Source organism: Apis cerana, linkage group LG12 (genome assembly GCF_029169275.1).
Source record: "Apis cerana isolate GH-2021 linkage group LG12, AcerK_1.0, whole genome shotgun sequence".
NCBI lineage: Eukaryota > Metazoa > Arthropoda > Insecta > Hymenoptera > Apidae > Apis > Apis cerana.
This window is the reverse complement of record NC_083863.1, coordinates 718,058-742,059: the sequence shown is the minus strand read 5'-3', so window position 1 is coordinate 742,059 and position 24,002 is coordinate 718,058. Positions and strand designations below refer to the sequence as shown.

The 24,002-nt window shown below is 40.8% G+C and overlaps 1 protein-coding gene across 2 annotated transcripts in view; it reads right to left on the bottom strand.

Annotated features, from left to right (window-relative positions):
* LOC107992660 (neuropeptide SIFamide receptor-like) overlaps window positions 1–22,940 on the bottom strand; it is a 67,648-nt gene extending 44,708 nt beyond the window's left edge. Inside the window, exon 1 of one of the 2 annotated variants that reach the window (XM_028664259.2) lies at window positions 21,898–22,940. In XM_028664259.2, coding sequence (XP_028520060.1) covers window positions 21,898–22,484 — 587 coding nt within the window. In that variant the 5' untranslated portion in view covers window positions 22,485–22,940. The remainder of the gene's footprint in view (window positions 1–21,897) is intronic. The other variant, XM_017048677.3, reaches the window with a different exon arrangement.
* Between the last annotated feature and the right edge of the window lie 1,062 nt (window positions 22,941–24,002).

Genomic DNA, 24,002 nt, shown 5'->3' with positions numbered 1-24,002 from the left:
CTTTGAAAAGACGGATGCACACAGCCGAGAGGAGTGGAAATACTGCCATACGCGGCCGTAACGTTGATAGGGATTTATAGAAAACGTGGGCGCGTGTAACGAACGAGCCCACTCGAGGGAATCGAAGCAGTCGGCCTCTGTTCTAGATTCGCCGGGTGTGAACGCCGAGTTTAACGTGCACCACCAGCCCCCGATCTAGGGCAACCTGGCTGGTCTACAACGGTCGATCGTGTGCGCATGAGCGGATCTCTCTTCGGGACACTGCCCCGGTTTCGAGTACCTTCAAGGTCTCGCGCCGCCGTGCAACCTCCTCCCTCCAGGTGCGTCGTTGCACCGGAAGCGCATCGTTCCGATTTCGCAAACACGTATCGTATCGAGTGTCTTTTCTTTTATTCTTCTAAAGTTAAAAATTCTTTCTTTTCTTCTTCTTTCGATATCCGCGAATTTTTAATTCAATTTTGTTGCTCGTTTAAAGAGGGATGATGCGAAATTCTGTTGAAAAAATGTATATAATAACGTTAGCCTACTTAAAAATGAGCGTGGCCATAAATAATAACAATTCGAGTCCCTAATTGGGAACGAAATCCACGTGAAAGATTATACTTGCGCAGTATCATTCGGTATCTCGAGCGTTAATTACACAGCGTGTTACACGTTCGTCATGGTTCTAAACATGTTGCACAAGAACGATCAATCATTGCGGACTAATGGGAAGTTTATTAATTAGGTCATCTTGAAAATTCTATATTATGCGGTGTTCCGTGACCACTGCTCGCAATTGTAAGCCGATTACCGTGGACAAAGCTCCTTTCCTTCCCGATGAAAATAATACATTTATTTCCGGTAAAAGGCTCCTCCTCCAATTTTCTTCGTCCGTGACATTAAGCGTGTATCCAAACAACGCGATACACGTGAGATTTGAATAAGGAAAGATTAATTTTCAAATTTCCCCATCTTCTTCCTTTCAAAAAATCGCGTCACTCGTCCAAATTCCAAATTTCAATCGATTTCAATCGTTCGTCGAGCCTCCCTCTATCTCCCTACCTCGATAGGGAGAAAGAGGGAGAGGAATAAAATGTTTTCAAGGCGGAAAGGAGGCGAACAAAGGAGGAGGAGGATAACACAGAGTGGGTTAGAGGGGGATGAGTCAGGACGAGGGAGGTAGTGACCTAGTCTAAGTGGCCGAGATGCATGACCCGAATACCGGTGCTGTACAGGTGTGGTGTGTGTCCCACTGGCCTCTACCTACCCTCTTCGAGCTGCCTTCGATGGCAACTGGTTGATGTGGTGGTGGAGGAGAAAGAGCTATGCGATCTCGAGGGATGCACAAAACGGAAATGCCATCGATCTTTCGATATCGAGGTGTGTATCGAGGTCTCCCCCTCTCTTTATTTCCATCACGCGTAGATCGATACACAGACACGGACACCGGCGTGCCGATAACAGGGCTACGTTTCAAAGGAGATTCGAACCTCGAAAGGGGTGGGTTGGTTGCTCGTTACAGACGGTCTTTGGCCGGCTATAAGCTAATCGGTTTGTTATGTAATCGAGGCTCTCACGTAACGTGGGAAACCAGGCTGGAAGTAGACCGATCGAAGGTGTGCTCTTTGCCTTTGCCGGATTACCGAGTGTCCCTTTCGCGTGTCTTATTTAAAACCATCAAATTTTAAAGTTTCGTGTAATTTGATACTTTCTTTCTATTTTCGCTACTGACAACAGTGTCGTAAACTTTTCCAATATCATTTTTCCTTATATCGCGATAATTTACCTTGAAATAAATAATCTTCCTTTTACTCGCTTTGCATCGAAAACACATGTATTTCCAATTATCTGTTTTTCGAACATGGCTTAGTCGAGCGGAAGGGGTGGAGTGTCAAATAAATCGGGCACTGGGGAAATTTTAATCGATTGATAATGACTCTTGCGTTCTTAATAAACGGGGGAGGGAGGGAAATTGGTCGATGAACAAGGGGACGAAGTGGAGAACGATCGTTACGTAACGTTCGAGCGAGAAAGAGATTGAAGTGGAGCGTTTAGGATATCGATCACGAGGCGTGCTTGGGTTGCTCTGTTGTTCGTGCAAGAGGGTAAAGACCCTGGCTGGAACTAGAGTTCCTGTTTGCTTTCGACGATAAACGGGGAAGGGGATTTCTTTCGAAAGCCCTCTCAGATTTCACTCTCGAATTGTTTATCCTTTTTTTTTTTAATACTTAGAGAGAAAGTATAATAACAACGAAGGTAAAATGGATCGGTTTTCGATAAAACGAGCATTCGTTGAGAAAATTATTTACAAAAACTTCTCTCTTCATCTAAAAATCAATCACAGTTCCAAGATATATATATATATATACATGTATGTAAGGTCACGACAACTTGTTACCAATGTAAAAAAAAGAAAGGAAATAATCAAAGAACCCATCGCGGCATTCAAACGGAAACAGAAACATCTGTTGTCAGCGAATAGGAAAATTTAGTGTATCGATGGCGTTCAGTGTGCTGGCTCGAGAGGATTTATACGCGTCCTTGACCAAGCGCTCCGCGCCAATTTCCGAACAATGGCGGCCGGAACGGTGCAATCAAGCTCAGGCCAACTGCTCAACTTTCCAGCGAAAACCGCGTCAACTTGTCCGAAACGTCGATAAGGAAACCCTCCCCCGGTGAAATTTTCCAGAAAGGAGGAAAGGTTTTCCGCAGGAAACCTTGAAAAGGACGACCTTGGGAGGAGTCGGAAATCGAATCGCGACTCGAACATCATCGAAAGAAACCTTAGCGATTATCGCTCTCACAACAAATTTTCTCCCCGCTGCTCGAAAATCCTCCAGACTTTTCGTTCCAACTATTGTTCTCCCTCTGAAGAAGAGATAAGGTTTGAAGTTTAACGAAAGGGAAACTTTGGAACGCGATGATTAAGTGGATTACTGAAAATCGTGACGTAGATTTCAATATTAGAAGAAAAATATTTGATCAAGAATTACCACACATATTTTCATTATCCCTTTATTTACTTCAATTTAGAGATGGAAAGGAAAATTTAATTCGTCGTATCTCGTTTCAGAACCGATTATACCGCAATCGAAACTGTCAGATAGATTAAAAGCCTTTTCGTCGGTCAGAAAGAAACAGGTATTTTCCAATCCATTGATCAAGCTAATATATCCACTGGAAAAAGAACTACTTCCACGAGCACGAGTCAATCACTTTCACCTGAAAATCGTCGACCAAGGATTCGAACGAATTTCCTAATTTTTCTTCTTTATTCAGAAATACACCGAATTCTCGATCTCGATTATCAGGAATGCCCGAAGCATTCTTCGACCCATTGCGTACATAAATCGCAATGATTTTGATTTCGTCAGAAATCGAAACTCCTCCGCAACTGGAGAGAGAGAATTAACGGAAGAGCGTTGTACATTGACGCGGAGACACCGAGCTCTCAGCCTACTGCTATCCGTATCATGGCCGAGGCGTGCAGATATCCGTCTGTCTGACCTAAATACGTAATTATCTTTTCGCGAGGCACGACCTTGGACGGGGCAAGTCCGAACTGGGCCATGTCTCCGTCTGCCATGTTTTACTTGGTTCATCGTGGCTCACCTGCCCGCCATCCACCGCCAGAATTCAAGAACCTCTTCTCCTCTTCCCACCTCTCCTTCAACAACCCTCCTCCTCCCTTCTCCTCCAAGAGAAGAAGGCATCTCTGGCGAGGCAGCTGAGACGAGATGTCTCATCCGGATGGAAATAATACGTCCTGTAATTTCCTCCTCGCGGATAATTTAATTAATCCCGGTTTAATGGAGATTCGAGATACACGTCCAGGTCGTAACGTCGCTCTTTTTCCTTTTTTTTTTTTTTTTTTAATTACACGAGAGTCCGTTTCTCAGTGCCGCCACTTCGTGGAAGAGCAACGAAATACATTTTCGAGGAAAATGTATTGGAAACGATCATCGAGATGAACATTTGGAAAATTTTTCCACGTTTAATGAAGTTTAATGATCTATTAATGTAACGCAAAGAAGTATGCATTCTCGAAATCCTCGCGACGCAAAGAAAAGAAAACAAACGAAATGAAACTTTCATAGACTTTTTTACATCGAATAATAGCGGAGAAGATGTTTCGTTCGATCGAAAAGCGTTATATATCAAGCGGCACAGTCCTCAGGTGAACTCGTCCTGGTGACCACGCCACCCCAGCCACGACCACCCCCAACAACTGGAACGCTGACCCAGTTAATACACCTGTGGAAACGGTGCCAACACTCCCGCGGATGTCGGTCTGTCGACGCACGGCCCTCTGCATATCCCACGGAAAAGCTGCGGAATAATACAATAATAATAAGCTTCCCCAATCACAAATACACAACGAGTATTTCAGTAACTTTTATTCCAATTGTTTATTCCGATATTTTTTGGAATTTATCGTTGAGATTTTAACGTTTCTCAGAATATATCTAAGAGATGCTTGTCATCTTGGATTTATGCGTATCGTTTATCAATTTCTACAGCAGAGTTTGATACCAGCTTAAAAAAGAAGGAAGCTCTCGTAGCCAGCCGTCGAAGACAATGTTTGCAGAACGTGATGAGCAAGAGTCGCGCGCACCGTGATGTTACGTTCAACGGAATTAGACAGATTAGACAGATTTATTCGAGCGAACGTTAAATAAACCTCGTTCCGTGTATAAGAATACAGAAACAGTTAGAAGGCACCGTCGAAATTTCCTCCAAACGTCCTCGTCGATTTTAATCGAGCCTTAAACATGGCCAACGAAGGGACGAAAAGAAAGGGAAGAGGAGTCCAGGTGGGGTGGAAGCACCACAGAGGGTAGGAGTTGGTGATCGGCCGATGTGGGTCAGCCGGGAGTGTTGGCCCCTCTCGCCTTGACACAAACACACAGGTTGTACGGATCCCGGTTCGGGTCAGGCTACCAGCCGAGGGCGCACGCACCCAATCCTTCCTCCTCCGTTGCTCCAATCATACGCAGGGGTGAAATAATTACGCGTATTTCAATTCTGAAATACAATTGATAAGTTAAACGAGAGGAAGTTGAGAAGAAGAACAGCATCTTTCGTTATTCCTTCTGAAGTAATATGAAACGTTTCTTGATATATTCTTATTAAAAAGATCCTGTCGTGATGAGCAGAGCAAAGAGTCCGCTCATTGCGTGAATCAAATTACAAGAATCGAGGGTTTCAACCGGATACGAAATAACGAACTTATGTTCGAGTATATCCAAGAGATTTCCCGAATGGATTTCTGTGAATAAAATTCCTATGATTAAAAAAAGAACTTGTATTTGTTAAAGTTAATAAACATATATGTGTATATAGATTGGAAAGAAAGCGGTTTTTAACTATTAGATTCAAATGCACGTATCTTGGCTCAAAGAAAGAGCATTGCAAAGAAACAAATTTTGCGATCCCGGTTGAATAAAATTCTTGCGTCCATTAACATCACATTTTCACAAACGAGAAAATGCACTTTAAAATCATATAGTCGCAACGTCGTACACATCGTCAACATCCCCTATCTTCCATCTCCTCTCGGGAGAGCATCCCCCGAAACAAACGGGGACAATTAATTTAATCGATCGATCGTTTGCGCAGCGCGACGCGCACCTGCCGCAAAGAATTTTTATCCCGCACGAATTCCGTTTCGAATCCCTCCCTCCCCACCCCATTCCGCCCCGCCTTTTAACGATCCACGCTCCGTGCTGCTTGATTTTTGGCGCGACTCGTGTCAAGGTTAAATCAACACACCGTGGCCGCCTCCCCTCCCCTCCGCCCTGCCTCGTTTTCGCGGCCGACGAAGAATATTGCACCACGCGGCGGTGGTGGTGGTGCGTCGAATAATGCATAATGGATAATCGAGCGGCTCGCTCCTCCTCCAGGCCGAGCTTCGGAGCAGAAGGAAACCAGCTTTTCCAGAGACAGAGGGAGCGGTGGTTAATTAACTAACTATCCTGTTTCTCTTGCTCGAGAGACTCTGCTCTTATTTCGGCCGAGGGTGTGTAATTCGTACGCTCGAATGATTACACTTGCTTCTTTTTCTTGTTATTTATTGGTCTTTTTAATATTTGGACGCCTGCTCGAGAGTCACGACATCCGTTTGATTGCTCGAGTGATCGTTCGTAGAGGAGAGTAATTGTACTACGGTATGGAAAGAGATAAAGGGTCGAATTTTGTCACGCGATTTACTCACGAATCAACCGAGACGCAGAAAAATTAATTGGAAGAGCCACAATTTCAGAATAATAAAACCGTCGGCTAGCAAGATCCATTGGCGGCTAACAATATTTCAATTATTCGATCGTGTATACTCAACGCGCACACACGTTTTCATTGCCAGCTGCGCACACGGTTCTGACGGTTTCACCTGAAGAAACATATCTTCGTATTGATTTTTATCGAGCCGATGGATTAAAAACGACGATCCGCCCAGCAATTCTTCTTCGAAATTTGCCGCTCGAAGATATTTCTTGCTGCAACTAAAAAATTCTATCGAAATTTTTAACTCTTACTTAAAAATGATCCCAAGTTATTAATTATTTCTAATAAGTTTGCTCCACTTCGTATAAAACGTTATTCTATGTAAATCTATCGAAATATTCACAGAGATTGGAACACACAGGATTTCTTTTCATCCAGCAACGGAGATACTGGATTTTGTTTTATTCCTTTGAAAAGTTAGTAATATCTGAGCTTTCAAGGTGAACTTCTTTTTTAACGAAGTTCTCTAAAAAAAAAAAAGAAAAAATTCAGGTTAAAAGGATATAGAGATAAATTCAATGATATATTCGCATAACGAGTTGCTCGTGTGAAATATGTATTTGGAGGAACGCGTGCTACGATTGGATCGTACGTGTGCAGAGAAATATATTCGTTTAATTTTCCATTTACATTTTAGTTTCCAGCCTTGACGAAATTAATTTCGATCGCGACTTTCTTTCTTTCTCTTTCCCCCCTCCCTTCTTTGGAATTAACGTTCGAGCAACATCGAAAATAATTTCTATCGATTGACTTGCCTCCTAAAAAAAAGAATCTAATAGTTTAATTTAATCTAATAGTTTAATTTTCCATTTATATTTTAGTTTCCAGCCTTGACGAAATTAATTTAATCGCGACTTTCTTTCTTTCTCTTCCCCCCCTTCCTTCTTTGGAATTAACGTTCGAGCAACATCGAAAATAATTTCTATCGATTGACTTGCCTCCTAAAAAAAAGAATCTAATAGTTTAATTTAATCTAATAGTTTAATTTTCCATTTATATTTTAGTTTCCAGCCTTGACGAAATTAATTTAATCGCGACTTTCTTTCTTTCTCTTCCCCCCCTTCCTTCTTTGGAATTAACGTTCGAGCAACATCGAAAATAATTTCTATCGATTGACTTGCCTCCTAAAAAAAAGAATCTAATAATTTAATTTAATCTAATAGTTTAATTTTCATTTACATTTTAGTTTCCAGCCTTGATGAAATTAATTTCGATCGCAACTTTCTTTCTCTTCCCCCCCTTCCTTCTTTGGAATTAACGTTCGAGCAACATCGAAAATAATTTCTATCGATCGATTTGCCTCCTGAAAAAAAAGAATCTAATAACCTACATATTACTCTCTCACAGAAGCTTGGCCAACTTGGAGTATACCCTATTCGTCAATTCCAATGCGATTGTTCGGATACGAAATCGTAGAAAATGGTGGAAACCATAGCGGAACCGCATTAACGGTAAAAACCAAAAACGACTGTGACCCTGTTCGACTAAGCCCCTCAATTCCCGATTCCTCACGTTCGACAACAGCCTTCCAGTGGCGAAGGTCAAAGATAAATCAGGCAACAGTGGAGGGGAACCTGCCAGGACCAGCGGCAGCACCGGTTCCCAAACGTTCCTTCCTGTTCTCGACGCGTACGTATTTCCACAACAGTTTCTAGAGCGGAGTCACGATCCAACGTTGGAACACGTGGTGGCATCGGCCTCTGCCAGAGAGGAAAACGGCGCTCCTTCAAGCGCGAATTAAACGCGTGTAATTAAGCGTAACACGTGACGTGTCGGAGATGTTGCAACAATGGCATAACTGAATATATATGAGCGCGTATGAATTTGTACACAGAGTGTCTCGTCGTAAAAGATACACGATCTTCGAATTCGATATTTTCTTTGCGCGTGTTATTTTAATTGGCATTCGAGACATCTTTCATCCTCGAAATTTATCCGATTCTCAAAGCGAATAAATAAGAAAATTTTGATAAAAGTTGGTCGGCTTCCAAGTGAAATACGATTGATCGTTAAGAAAGAATTAGAAACGATTATTCCTCGCCTTATTTTTTACGAAACGAACCAATTCCTTAAAGAAGAAAATTACTCGTGAGCATAAATTCGGTCGAACGAAATTCCTTTTTTCGAAATGGCTGGTAAATATAAGATAAGCGAGAAGGAGAGTCCTGTTCGAACGAATCCATGACCGTTCGTGCGCGTTGGCATATATTGCCGTGCGCTGAATATGTGTCAGGGTCGATGATTTATCACGGGATTCTGACTGAGCGAGCTACCATCCGGTGGAAAAGGCTTTCGCTTTAATTGCGGCCATGATTGGGGAATAATACACGAAACACTGTTTCCACACCGCGTGCCTCTTCCAACGTTTCTCTTATCAATCACATTTAAGATAAATACAATTTGAAAAATATCTCGCGTTAATTTCGCGCTTTGGCGAAACTCGGTATACGACGTATGTCTTCTCGCGCATCGTAAATTTGGAGGATGTATTTCTTTAACCTTGGGAGAGCTCGGTGATGTAAGAAGCGTGTCGCGAATTTCCTTCTCTTCCTTTTTATCCGTTTCTCCGCGCAAATGACGCCTCCCTCGAAGCCAAGGTAAAATTTCCGTTCGATTAGATTTAAAAACCGAGTTGTAACTCGTTTCGCGACAAAGGTGGATGAAAAGGGGATTTATCGTTCGAGAGGAAGAAAAAGTAACGAGTCGACTTTGACATCAAGAAGCAGTGGTTTTAATCGTTGGTTTTATAATTTTGAGATTTGCGAATTGCTGAATACCCGAATTTATTAGAGAAAAAATATATACGCTCGATAGGGAATTTTTGCCCTCGGCGGAATAAATAATTTTCGCGATAATTTTTCAATCGTGTTTCGAATCGTTATCTCGCGTGAATACAAAATTCCGATAAGCCAACCGAAAATCTAGGTCAATTATCACGTTTCGTACGAGATCGACATATATCTGAATACTTACAAACTCAAGTGGTACCTGATAATTACTCGAAATACCTTCGAACAATGCATCAGACTCAATATCTCACATTTAACGTCGAAACACTACTCGAGGGAACAAAAGGTGGAAAACGAGAAGCTTAAGAACACGAGAACCATACAAAGGTCTACCTTTTAGATTTATCGAATCACCGACTCCCAATAAACACACACTTTTGCGCTTTTGTTCCATCGTGGAGGCAAGCCACGATGATTAAAATCATCGAGATTAAAAAATTAATTGATCTTTTTCTCGCTTCTTTCTCTCCCAAGATAAATTTTACATTCTCCCAAGCTATATTCCTTCGCTATAATAAATTCACGAAGAATATTGACCTAACCTGTTGTGTCAGACGAGCGAGAGGAATAAAACTGCAACGAAAAAAAAAAAAAAGAAAATGATAAATCTTCTCGTGTCGTAAAACAAACGTATCGATAACGAGAATAATCTCGAATTTCTAAAATACAGAGGATAAATATTTTCGCGGATGTACGAATAAAAACGATCAAACTTTTTTTTTCTCCTCCCCCTATATCGAGATAAAAGCCAGAATTATTAGTTTCCAATCGGTTTTTTAAGGATTATCGATGCGAAACGGCGTCGATCGGTGTTTCGAAAGGAGCAAAGTACGGATCTGGTTAATTGGAAATTGCTCGGTTCATTTGAGAACGATGCGGATGACGCGAACAATGGCGCGGTAATTCGTGTGTGGCGGCTCTTTAAGCCAGCTTTTGTTAAAGGAACGCTGTCACGGTCAACGCGGGGGACTTTCTCTAATCTCGCAATTCGTTCCGAATGTCAAACGTAGAATCGACGAGCTCTCTCTCTTTCTCTCTCTCGTGTGCGATTTCTACCTTTTTCCATGTATTTTTATCATCATCGCAATATTTAGTCTGGAAATTTAAACAACGTGGAAAAATACGCAAAGATTGAATAAATTTTAACTTTAGAATTTTTTGATCGTTTTCTAAACACACGTGACTTTTTTTATCGATGTAAAACGTAAGATTGAAAACGGTGAGAAACTTTTGGGATCGACTGTATCATTTCGAGAAGTTTCCAAGTGTCTAAACGCCTTGCTTCCGGTTTTGACGATCCAACTTTCCGAGCAAGTTTCGTATTCTGCTGCCGTTGGACTTGTGTTTGCCCAGAGATCGTGTCTCGTAACGAGAGTTCGAGGAATTATTATCGCAACGGAAAAATCGTGACAAATAAAGATGATTATTCAACTATGCAATATTCAACTCGAGTAAAGAGTGAATTAATTAAGATCGGAGGAAAATATTTATTTGATATCGCGAACGATTTATTGCAGAAGAGAAATACTTTTTATCTTTTATTTTTTCAAAAATATTAAAAAAAAAAAATATCTTGAAATATCCGTTAAAAAGATTAATTTCCTTTTCTTTCTTCGTTATTGAAAATTCTGAAGAATCTGGGAGGATGGTGCTCGACCATTCTCTCATAAATGAATAAATTACGCAGACGGGAGAAGACTTTGTTCATTAATTCAAGCGTTGAATGTTCGCGGAAGGAAAGAACGATTATAACTAGTAAATACTCGACATTCGATGATATTTTCTTCTTAAAACGTTCAAAGCGAAGGCTCAACGGATATCTCTCGCGAAACCTTCGAAACATCATCGAGACGAGGTGGAAACAAATGAAACCGATAAGTTTGATGTTTAAGTGACGTTCATCTGGGAAAGAAAAATTCTCAAGAATAAGAAATTCATAAAGGAGAAATACCTTGGACATAACATAATTGATTATCCAACTCGAAATCCGGAAGTCTGACGAGGGCAGGTCGTGGAAAATTCGTTAAATTCGAAATATAGCTAATCAAAACTTCGAATCGGAAATCTGAGAAACGTCCCTGAAATCGGGAGCAATCGAAAGTTTGACGAACTCGGGATAATGGAAAGTTTATACGAAAATATGAAATGCGCTCCGCCGAAAATTGGATATCCACGAAATCTGACGAGTGTAAAATTCGAAAAGTTCGAATTACAGCCGGAAAAAAGTTCGGAAAACTTCAATACAAGACATCCAAACCTTAACAAACTCGATCGAGAGAATCCAACTTGAAGAAAAGAAAAAAAAAATCCATAATAATTTGAACACGCAACAATGGAGCGGCGTGTTTGATAAACGGCGGACGTTTAACCGGTTGGAAGACGCGTGGGCGGTCGTCTGGGGCGGGGAGGGAGGATCGAAGCGCGAGGGTGGAGGGTGGAACGGAGCCCCAATTTCCGAAGGAGAGAGACTCTGAGAATTGGTGCAGGTTGGAGGGTGCGGGACGCGGTCACCTCGGGGCGTTCACCCCTTGCGAGCAACCAGCGCACTCGATACACTCACCCCTGTCTGCGTGTGCGGGGGCGTACGTATACCCGCGCCACGTCTATCCGCGACCTGCAGTCTGCCGTGCACTGCCGCGGCTGTATCTACAGGGAGGGCTCTGCCGCTTTTATCGTCGTCCGTTGTTTGATCGCTCGTGTAAATAAATTTACCGAGTCGCACTTCTCCACCCCCTCCTTCAATGTTTCTTTGCGTTGAAAGAAAGAGAGATGGTATAATTACAGCAAATAGTTTGTACAATATTCCCGTCGTATTTGTGCGGGAACAAAATATTTTCTTCTCTTCTTCTTCTTCTTCTTCTTTTTTCATTATTTAGGATATTTGAAATTTTCCATTAGTTTTTTGTTCAGAGTAAATTCGATTGCTCCGCGCGAAATCTTCATCGTTTCGTTTCGTTTTGTTCGAGGTAAATCATCCTGAGATACGCGTATTCTTGGACGGTGAAATCAGGTCGTAAATTCATAAAGCACTTTCGGGGAACGTGCAAGATAAAGTTAGAAAGTCGCAGTCCAATAAGCTGGTTCCATGGCACGGGGCTATCAACGAGAATTCCAACTTCTTAAACGTAAATAGCTAGTTCCGCTCGTTTCCTACGATGCGAGTAAGAGAGAGAAAAAGAAAAAAGAAAATTATGCATCTTCGATCTTTATTACTCTAGCGAAAATGTAATTATTATGTATCGCTCAAATAAAAATTTTTAAATTCCAACTTCTTCTACCTTCGAATAATCAACAACAAAGTTTCTCCGAACTTGAGAATATCGAAAAATTTATAGAATTGAAAATATACCTCTTTGAAATCTAATTTTTTTAAAGTTACAAAATCGTTTGAAATCGCCCAATCGCTGTCGACCCTACACTGTCACTCCTTTCTCCAACAACGTTTCGTCGATTTATCGCCGATCCCACGACCTAATTATCGGCGGATCGATCGCAACAATTAATTCGACTCGTTCCTTTCCTCCTTTTCACCCCGTTCCCCTCTCATTTCTTTTTTCCCCTCCTCGTTTTCGTTACGCCCCGGAAACGAGCTTGAAAGAATTTCTCTCGAAATGGAAAAAACGTCGTTCGACGGACAAGGAACAAGGAAGTTACCGGGTTTGTAACGGTTGCTCGAAACAGCGGAGGGGGGACTTCTGCGGCTGACTGTGCGGGATTAATGAAAAATCACGGCGATGATCAAAGGATAAGGATCTCAATTTTTTGTTTTTTTTTGTTTTGTACGATGGAAAGTTGTTTCGATGATAAAAAAAAAAAAATAATATGGAAGAGAAAGAATGTGACGAATTTTTGGATTTTATAATCATCGAAAGCACGCAAAGTTTAAACTTTTAATATTTGTTTTTCTTCGAGGAAACAAAATATTCGGATTTTTGTGCGATAATACGAAGGAAATGTTGACACTTTGACATATTTGCAATTTCATGGAAATCTGGAAAACTTTTCTTAAGCGATCTAGAATCTAATAAATGAGAATAAATCGAATCTCTCTATTCTTCGATGATAATAATTAATCCCAAAGTGCGTTTAAACGAGAATAGATAAGCAACTTGAACTTTCAATGGTTGGCCCAAGAAGCTGTAAAAACAGCTGTTGATTAACGAGCCAAATTTCGGTTGGGTGAACACTTTATTGAAACAATTTGTAATCTCAGAAGCACGAAATGTTTTCGAGGAACAGCTGCAACTGTTCCTCGAACATGACTCTGGATTAAAATATCACCATTTCAATAAAATAGGAACAGGGTGACGAGTTGTTGACGAGATGATAAGCGATTCCCTTTGAAAAGTTGTTCGAATGAAATTGCGCGAGCAAATCTGCGCAATAAATTAGAGTACGGATAAAAATTTGGTAATGGAGTGTTTAGATTCTCGGTTGGAGGGACAATCTTATTTAAATGCAATCCGGGATTTATGGGTAATCTCTGAGACATTTCTATTTGAAGGAGGCTTTCGGTAAAACCGGAAGATGTACGATAACAGGCTATAAAAGTGACTTTGATTAATGTGTAATAGTTTTTAGACCGCAATTCTCTCTTGTCGATCCTCGAGACACTTTAAATCCACTTTAAATTTTAAACCTAACAATAATAATATCTCAACAATTCAATTTTCGTATCCTTGATCGAGAATACACGTAGCATTAACAACAAGAATAAAATTTAATAATACGTGCAATAATATATGTCGATTAAATAACAAATTGCAATTTTCCTAGAATTCCGTGTCTCAAGAACGTCTACGAGGTTCAACGAACTTAAATTGGTCGTAATTCATTCCATAAAGATAAGTTGTACGTGAGTCGAATGACGAATAATCTGCACACTCCTCGCTTTATTTTCCACCGCGTGAACGATTAAACTAGCTACGAAACAGGACGGCGCTCGAGCACCCCCCTAAAACGAACAAAAGAGAAGTTCATGACCTGGACAAGCGCTACTTCTACGTTAAATTACGATCGTCTCCTCCAGGATTATCGCGAGAAGAGAAAAACGCGCGACCATTCGAAAACCGACTTTTTCCACGACTGTAGGAATCGAGCAGCCAGGTAGCGCGCTTTGAAATGGAAATTGGCACCGGTCTCGGGATTCTGGACTAACGACACGGCAAATCGAATTACCAGCAGGGTCGATCAGTCGGGCCGATTTCGCGCCATCCCTTTGAACGCCCCTCCCCCAAGAGTAACGATTAATCGAATCTTGGATTAACGAGGCCCCCGAAACGGCCGTTTTTTCTCTCGCGACGAAATGGATTGGAAGCGCGAAAGGAAGCAAGACGTGCAGCGCGATCTATTTTCTCGATCGATTATGTAAAGAATCGTATAGAAATTGTTTATCCTGACATCTTCTTGACCCGGGCGATTTTTCGATTTCGTCAGAAATTTCTGCGCTTTTTGGTCGAGCGTCCTTCGGTGTGGATCTTTGGGAGATCCATCCGCAATGAAAGTTCGTCTTCGGTTATGTATTTGGCAAATACTGTGGCAACCTTGAAGGACGAGCGATATTGAAATACTTGCGAGCTGGATATTCAAGATGCAAGATAGCTTCGTACTATTTTCAATAAAACGGCGATGCGTGCATGTGATGTTAATGTGTTATTGAATATCGATTTTATATTCTAAAGTAGTAGCCCCGCTATTCTCCGAAAATCTGTATCCGGTATTTAGTAATTGGCATCCTACCAACTGATTGAAATAGTTTCTCACGTTATCGCGCATCGATTTTCCGCACGGATTAAACGATGATAAAAGTTGGAATTTTTCGACGATCGTCACTTTTTTCTTTTTCTTCTACATCTTCGAAATAATAATCGCAGTACTTGTGATCCATGTGCTGGAACTAATTAAAAAATATCTTGTGATTAAATAGTAGAGTGATATATATTTATCGGTGTATATTTTTAATCGGTTCACGTGGATTAACACGTTATTTAATAATGACTTTAGATGAGAAATTTCGTTTCATAATCGTGCCATTGAGATTGGCTTTTGATTCATCTCGATATTTATATCGTCGATTTAGATATAATGACTCAAAGTTTTCGTTATACACGGGTCTCATTGGATATTGTAACTTATTTATTATTCTGGAGTCGCGTCTGTCAGTTGTCTTGAGTGTGGGATAGGTTAGTGAAACGAGTGAAAGGTCAGAGAAAGCGAAAGAAGACGGATGGCGAACGATCGAAAATTATTCTTTCCTTCACGCGACGATATCTCGCAAGTCAAAAGCCGTATCGGGATGAGTAAAAATGGGTTTTAAAGAGCATGGTTCCACGCTTTCAACCATCCTTCACTCGTTGAATGAAAATTATCATCTTCGAAGTTACAGCGATGTAAAGTTTCCCTAATTTTAGAGTAGAATTTCTAAGGTATATTAGCGATAACTTAGGAAGCGAAAGGTCCAAATAAACGATAACAAATGATTAAAAATTACTCTTTTTGTTTATATAATTGAGAAACTGGAAATTGTATCTAGATAAATGAGAAAGCAATTTAGAATCATTATCTTTCGAGTTACAACGATTTAAAGTTTCCTTAATTTTAATACGATTTTGAAAAAGTTTTAATTATACCGGATATTTACATTTATTTTTGTAGAAATATTTGCCAATAATGTAATTTGTGCGAAATAAGTTGTTGGATATTTTCAATGATTTTTAATTTTTTCTTCGCCCTGTTTTAAATTTTTGAAAATCTGTCACTAAATTTTACAAAATGTAATTTTATGAAAATATAAGATATCCATATTTTTATAAAAATTTGAAGTTCGCTCAATAATCTTCCAATAAATATTTAACATCCGACTATGAGCTACGATCAATTCGTTTTAAAACGTGACTTCGGAACAACTTTGAAACTGCCGTTATAGTAAGTTTTCGTAATAAGAAAGTTGATGGTGAAACCAAGATAGAAACATTAACATTAAGTAGGTTATCATGAATCAATAACGAGTTGCTAACCACTGTGATTCGAACTGTATTTAGCTATTCTATTTCATTGTACCAATCCAACTAAAGTATCAATTTTAATCAATGTATTATTTCCTCAAATCCATATAGATTTTATGCGAAAATAACGTACTCCTGCTCTTTTGTATTAGGAAATGCAAGTGAATTTATCCGGGATCCAATAAATTCGCAAAGTATGTACTCGCAGTCTAGGTATTTCAACTTGAATCTGCTATCTCATTCCTTAACAAGTAACGTTATTACAAATTCCCTTCTCTATTCTTTCATTCTTTATTCTACAGAGACCAGAAAAACTTTTGTTCCTCCTTATTCCTGATCCCATTTTTACATTATATAATATAACGGAATGGAATACAATAATGTACATTATTGTCAAAAAATTATTACTCAATTAACGATTAGTATTGGATTACATTTTAAGTAAATTTCCAGTACATTTTATTTTTAATCAAGTCTGTTCTTTATGTTTCTATCTTGTAAAAGAAAATCCGGTATGATCTAGTGGCAAATTTTCAGTTCCTCCAACTTTTAATATTATTACAATTATTGTTTCATGCATGAAATAATTTTTCCTCCAATTTAATAAATTTCCAATACATTTTATTTATTTATATATTTAAGCCTGCTCTTTATATTTCTACATCTGAAAGAAAATCTGGTATAGTCTAGCAAATTTTCAGTTCTTCCAATAATTTTTTTCTTTATGTATAAATTAATTTTCCTCCAATTTAATAAATTTCCAATATATTTTATTTATTTATATATTTAAGCCTGTTTTTTATATTTCTACATCTGAAAGAAAATCTGGTATAGTCTAGTGGCAATTTTTCAGTTCTTCCAATATTGTTTCATGTATAAATTAATTTTCCTCCAATTTAATAAATTTCCAATACATTTTATTTATTTATATATTTAAGCCTGCTCTTTATATTTCTACATCTGAAAGAAAATCCGGTATGGTCTAGTGGCAAATTTTCAGTTCTTCCAATATTATTGTTTTATGCATAAAATAATTTTTCCTCCAATTTAATAAATTTCCAATATATTTTATTTATTTATATATTTAAGCCTGCTCTTTATATTTCTACATCTGAAAGAAAATCTGGTATAGTCTAGCAAATTTTCAGTTCTTCCAATATTATTGTTTTATGTATAAATTAATTTTCCTCCAATTTAATAAATTTCCAATACATTTTATTTATTTATATATTTAAGCCTGCTCTTTATATTTCTACATCTGAAAGAAAATCTGGTATAGTCTAGCAAATTTTCAGTTCTTCCAATATTATTGTTTTATGCATAAAATAATTTTTCCTCCAATTTAATAAATTTCCAATACATTTTATTTATTTATATATTTAAGCCTGCTCTTTATATTTCTACATCTGAAAGAAAATCCGGTATGGTCTAGTGGCAATTTTTCAGTTCTTCCAATATTATTGTTTTATGCATAAAATAATTTTTCCTCCAATTTAATAAATTTCCAATACATTTTATTTATTTATATATTTAAGCCTGTTCTTTATATTTCTACATCTGAAAGAAAATCTGGTATAGTCTAGCAAATTTTCAGTTCTTCCAATATTATTGTTTTATGCATAAAATAATTTTTCCTCCAATTTAATAAATTTCCAATACATTTTATTTATTTATATATTTAAGCCTGCTCTTTATATTTCTACATCTGAAAGAAAATCCGGTATGGTCTAGTGGCAATTTTTCAGTTCTTCCAACTATTACTACAAATTATTATTTTTCATACATAAAATAATCTTTCTTGCAACTACAGTTACAATTATTTCGTGTTCAATACATTCCGTGCAAAATATAGTACCAAGAGGCAAAATCGAGACCAACAAGAAAACCCGAGTTAGAAAAGTTCGCAAACACCATAAGAAAAAAAAAAGAAAAGAAGAAGACAAGCATCCGACGTTCCTCCATGTCTGGCCTGGCGATAAAACCAGGCCGTAAAACCCGGTTTAATTCGACCGTTCAACCAACGTTTATTGAAACAACCCCCTGCAAGAAAGCGCGGCGCGATTTCCGATTTTCGAAACCCTCGTCCGGCCGAAACGAAACGTGTTCGTGGCGCGGTTCCAAAGCACGGGAAAACCTGGTTTGGCGAATCGAGAACGGCCGCCAATAATTACGTTATAACCGCGATTCGTGGCGGAGGGGAGGCCGTGTGTAATCGCGCGCGATTACGTTACACCGATGTCGGTCGACTCTTCCCTTTGACTATCGATCAGTGCATAATAACGCGGGAATAATGAAACACGTGGATGGAAACCGATTATTCTCCCCTTCCGGCAATGATCATCGACGAAGGGAAAATATTTATCTCGAATGATAACGGTGAAAATTATTTGCACGTGCTCGAAATCTTTCTTTTACGTAATCACGATGAGGAATAAGGATCGTAATGTGTTTCGAATTTTGGAAGACTTGTTCTCTTCGGAGTGGAAAAGTTGACACACAAAAATTGTTGAAACTTATTAAAGTTCGCGAAGGATATTGCCTCTCTTAAAAAAAGAAATAAAGAAAAATGAAGGGAAGAGAAAGAGAGAGAGAGATCTATTAATAACGTGAAAAAGGATTAATATGGAGTTCGACGGAGGCGTATTCGGTGTGTAAACGTAAGAATAACCAGAGATCTCGAACAATGGATAATCGGGGAGAAGAAAAGGGAGGACGATTTTGAGGACAAAAGTCATCCGGCGATAGCGAAACTTCTTTCTGGCGAGGAGGGAGCAATCATCTCACCAGGGAGGGAAAGAATAGAAAACTCTTTCCCATCATCCACGACAAAAACAGCAGCTCGAATACGGGTTCAATTTCGTTATAGACTCTCGGTTTTTCCGCAAACAGAGGGCCATAACAGAATTTTATCATTCCGTGTGGATGATATTTTTCGGAAGAGAGAAATTGTTCCTCCCTTTCTTCGCGGTATAATTCGTACGATATTTCATTTTCAATAATCCGTAAAATTTATAACACGCGCGTACGCGATCGTAACACAATCTTTGACATTCCTTTCAACTCTCCCGATAATGGATGCGAATGGTTAAATTTTTGATGGAAAAAATTAAATTCCAAAGATGCAGTTTTAGACACAAGGGACCAGCGGCCGTGTCCCACTTTTAATCGTATAAATAAAATCGAACAGACATTTTGTACGAATCGATCAATAGGCATGGAAGATAGATATCCATTTATCGTTATCGCGAAGAAGACGATCGATAATCATTGAACGCCGATACGTGTTAAAAAAATTAACTCGAATCTCCGCTCGATTATAAAAATTATCCGTAACAAGAAATAAATGCGATCATTTGCAATTCTCAGTCCGCGTTGGAGCTTGAAATTCGCAGAAATAATACTTCATTAGCACTCTCTTTCGCGATAAACTTTCGAGAGTGAAAATAAAGGGGGAGGGGAGCTCCATTTTCAGAAATTAACAATGCAAATGTCGCTTTTGATCGCTAAAAAGGAAACAGATGGGAAGGAAAGATTGGATAACGTTTAAAGCTACTTTCCCCCGTGATAAAAAGCTGAATTGAAATTTTCTTGGGATTGAATCAACGTTCGCCAAGTTGGAAACGATGGATTACCTTGAACTCGAGGTACTTGGAGTAAAATCGATGACTTAAACTTATTTCACATTATACTACGAAAAGGGAACTTTGTTATAGCGTTATCCAAGTAGATAATTACGTTTAAAATTGTGCAATCGGTTCGGCGTGAACCGTTCGAATACATTTGCATTAAACGAATGTGACAAATTCGTTCGAGCTAAACGCTTGATTTATTAAATAAACCGATTAATTAATCTTAATCGGTTTGACATTGTACCGCGCTATTTACAAAGACCGGTCAATTTGACCAATTTTCCCAATAACTTTTTCGTACCTTTAATTCTCTTTTTTCGAATTTACAGTCGACATATTAAAAATCCAAAGTTTATTTTCAGGTAAAAATAAATAATTGTTTGACAAAAGTGTTTCGTCCCATCAAATTTCTTCCCTTTCTACATTTAAAACGACGTACCATCAGCCAATGAACCTATTGAAAAATTAAGAACAATTGGAGGGAAATTTTCGCACAACTTTCGTACTTTTTCGTTCCAGTATCGCCCCTTCAATTTTTCATCCATTTGCTTCGCGCAAATGCATACGCCAAAGAGGGGCGAAACAAAAAGAGAGAAAAAGCAAACGAGACACTTCTCTCCTTCCAAGGAAAATCGCGTGAATTTTCAAGAATTTTCAAGAAAAATCCAAGGACTGGAAATAGTTTACACGGTGAACGAGTCTGCACGTGCTCTCTCTCTCTCTCTCTCTGAACACTTGAATTCCTGCCGGGGAAAACAAGCGGTCTAAAGCGTGTTCGTGGCGCAAGTGCGTGCTAATGACGTCGTTAGTCATTCGACACGCTGACAATTGCCGAAGGAGGGAGTCTGGAGGGAGTCTCACGGTCGAGCACCGTCTCTATCCGCAATTATCGCGACCTTTGCGATTCGAGGCGAGACGGGACGATTCGGATCGATCGTTTCTCGAATTCAGAGGATGCGTCCCGTCGTCTGGAGCGACGAAGGAGGGGGGCAAGGTGCTTTGGGAAAAAACGGCGGAAATGGAAAAGTTGCCGCTCGACTGGACGTCCGCGGCGTTTTGAATAACACCGCCTTTCGGCCATTGTGATTTAAATGGAGGTTCTCGCGAGACGAGGAAAAAAATTTTTAGAATCGAGGACTTTGTTTCTCATAATTCCCCGCATAAATTTTACAAAGTCGAACAATATCCATTGCGACGTGACAATTTGAATTTGTCCAACGTGTAAGAATATTTATAAAACAATTATAATAATTATTAATTTGGCTATTTTTGTAGTTCTCGCGATCATAAGAAAATGACGATGTATTTACTTATTCGGTGATATATTCTACGGGGTGGCCCGAAAATATGGGGAAGAGATTCGAAATTTATTCGTCGTTCGTTAATCCTTCGAAGGTTCCCTGCTCGCGCGGACGCACGCGGTTTAACAACGATTAATTAAACAGGTCAGTTAATCCCAACTCGAAGGGTAACGAGCAAATATAATTTCGCGAGGGAGGTCGATTAGATAGTTACGCAGTACCTGTCCAACGTCCGTTTAATTAGGATAAATTCGAACGAAGGACGATTTGGGACAAATGACGATCCTCACTCGTCATCAATTGTCCAAATTACATCTAATCGAGAATTATCACGCGTCTTAAATTATCCTCCTCGACGCAACATTCTCCCAAAATTTCCATTATCCGCGAACGAGTCGAGCACATCTCGGACGAAAAATTCGTTCCGGATTGGAAATCCATAATTCCAAACTAATCACCCTCCGCGATCGATCATCCTCGAAAAATTAACCCCCTCCCCGGGAATAAATCGCAGCGCGCGTGGAAATTGAAAAGAGGAATCCCAACTTCCCCCTGCTCCCCCCACGGGGAGAGCAAATTTCGAACGATTTCCATTATAGAATAATTCATCCCCCTCCCCACAGTTACTCGGAGATGAAGTTGTCGGCCCTTGTGGCGGAACCGCGATCCGCCCGCCGTGCACCGAGCGTGAACGCGGCGTAGAATCGCGAGGGATCGATTCCACCCCCTCCCTCTCTCTCTCTCGCGTCACTTTACTTTTCCACGATCCTTTTTCCTTTCTCTAACGGGTCGATCCCGTTCTCCACGTGTGCGAGGAGAATAAATGGAACTCGATTCGATCGAGCGAACGTCGAAGGAGAGTTTGAAATTTTCTAAAAATACGGAACCCGTGGCGAGATCAGGTACTCACGTACGAATATGTTGCTCAAGAGCGTGGCCGGTAGGCAGAACACGATGACCAGGACGTCGGCGACCGCGAGGTTCACGATGAAGAAGTTGGTGACGGTCCTCATCCGGGGTGATCTGTACACAACGGCGATCACGAAACTGTTCCCGATCAGACCGACCACGAATACGAGAACGTAAGCGACACAGTAAACCGCTGACATCGCCATGCTGTGCCTGTACAATCTGTCCACCGGTATCTGTGCATCGCCCGCGGTCAGGTTCGCCGTTTTGCTCGCGTTCAGCAGGGCCCCCCCGTGCTCCTCCATCGGCGCCCTGCCCGGGCTGGTGGCGATCGCCTCGGCGATCAGGTTGTTCAGATAATCGCCCACCTCGTTCCTCACCTGGAGGAGGGTGGAGACGGTGGCCGGTGGCACGGCCGACACCGTCGTGGCCGGCCCGTTGCCGTTGTTGCTCCTTCGCCGGGGGTCCACGTCGAACTCCTCCGAGTCCGGCAAGCGAAGCGATGCCATCTCCAACAGGGGAGACGGTGGCTGCAGCATCGGGAACTCGTTCGTCTGCCCGTTCCGTACCCGACGTCCTCTCGACCATCGGCGGCCGACGCGCCCCCTCCGCCGCCCTCTTTCGACCTCCTCGAGGGACCCACTTGGAGGAGCCGCGTTACGGTGTTCGAAGGAGCTGGAGGAAACGTGGATTCAGCGGACGGAAGTCATATTCCGTTGGGGGAGGGAGAGAGGGCGCGTGGTCGGGTTCGACGCTCCCCTCGAGCAGAGTCAACTGGCACGTGCACGAGAGTCCATCGAGGCTGGCCGCATCCCCTCGTATCGAGCGCGGGAGACGAGAGCCTGTTTCGAGAGGGTGTTTCGATTGAGGGAGGATGAGAGGGAGAGAGATTTGGAGGGGGCGGGCGCGTGTGGGGGGCGCGAAGAGCAGGTTGGAACTGGAGGTACGATCCACACTGTCAAAGGTGTCCCGCGGCCGAATGCTGGGCGACTAATGAGCTTGGTTTAGAAGACGACTGCCAACTGCCGCGAGATGCACCCGTAGCGGCGAGCTGTCTGCCGACTCTGCGCAACTGCGCAAGCGTCCCCGTCCACATGCACCCGCATGCGAGCTACGCGAGAGGAAGATCGCGAGCTCGAGGCCGGGAAATTGGAAGGATTTCGGGGGAAAGTTGTTCGTAATTCGAGCGATCTTTCGAGAGGCAAGAAAGAAAATCGATCCAAACGTTCGTTTCGAGCAGCGTTATTTCGATTATTACTGGATAATAACGGTACAAATTATGCGGGTCTCTTCCGAGGAGAAGAAACTTTCTTTATATTTTTACGTCGTGCTTTCGTGTATTCGCCCCTCGAACGCTCGGGACCCGGAAGAGTATCGTGTTTCGAAACTTTGGAAACGCGATAAAAGTTCAAAGTTCCCCCAAAACTTCCTTCCACACTTTCCATTCCGACTTTTATTCCCTCGCCGTTTATTTAAATGAAAAACTACCCTACCGACCGATGCACGACGCCCGCCCTTCCTTCCTTTCGACGATCATGTTCCGCGAGGATAACGGAAAGTATCGAACGAGTAGGAAGAGCAAAGATTAGAAAAGGGGGAAACTTTGCCCGACTTTCAACCTGCTTCGGAGATTTCGATCGAATTAAGAATTTCGTTCTAACAATTTACGCCCTCCGAGAGAATGAAATAATTCTTCTTTCGTTATCAAACGTCCTCGTAATAATTTGAAGAGAAATTGATTCTCGAAAAGAAGAGTGGATAGCAACGAACTTTTATTCCAACTTTTAACGAAATTGAATTTCGCTTTAACGCGGGGGTCTCGAAATATTTCAATAAAGCGAGGGCAGAAAATATAATCGAAAATCCTGGGATAGGAGCGATCGCCTGTCCACCGTTATATTAAAATTCAGCCCAAGAATTTCAGAAACAAAATACTTTCCCGTGGAAATCCGCTACACACCTACTCTTCGACATTCCATTATTCCGAGAGAGGGTCGATTTTTTTAACAACCACGTTTTCGCATCCGAAAGATGAAAGGGGCGCACGTCTCTTCGTGAAAAGACACTCGCCGCGCAACTTCCGCCGAGTTTTGTAACCGAGTTTTC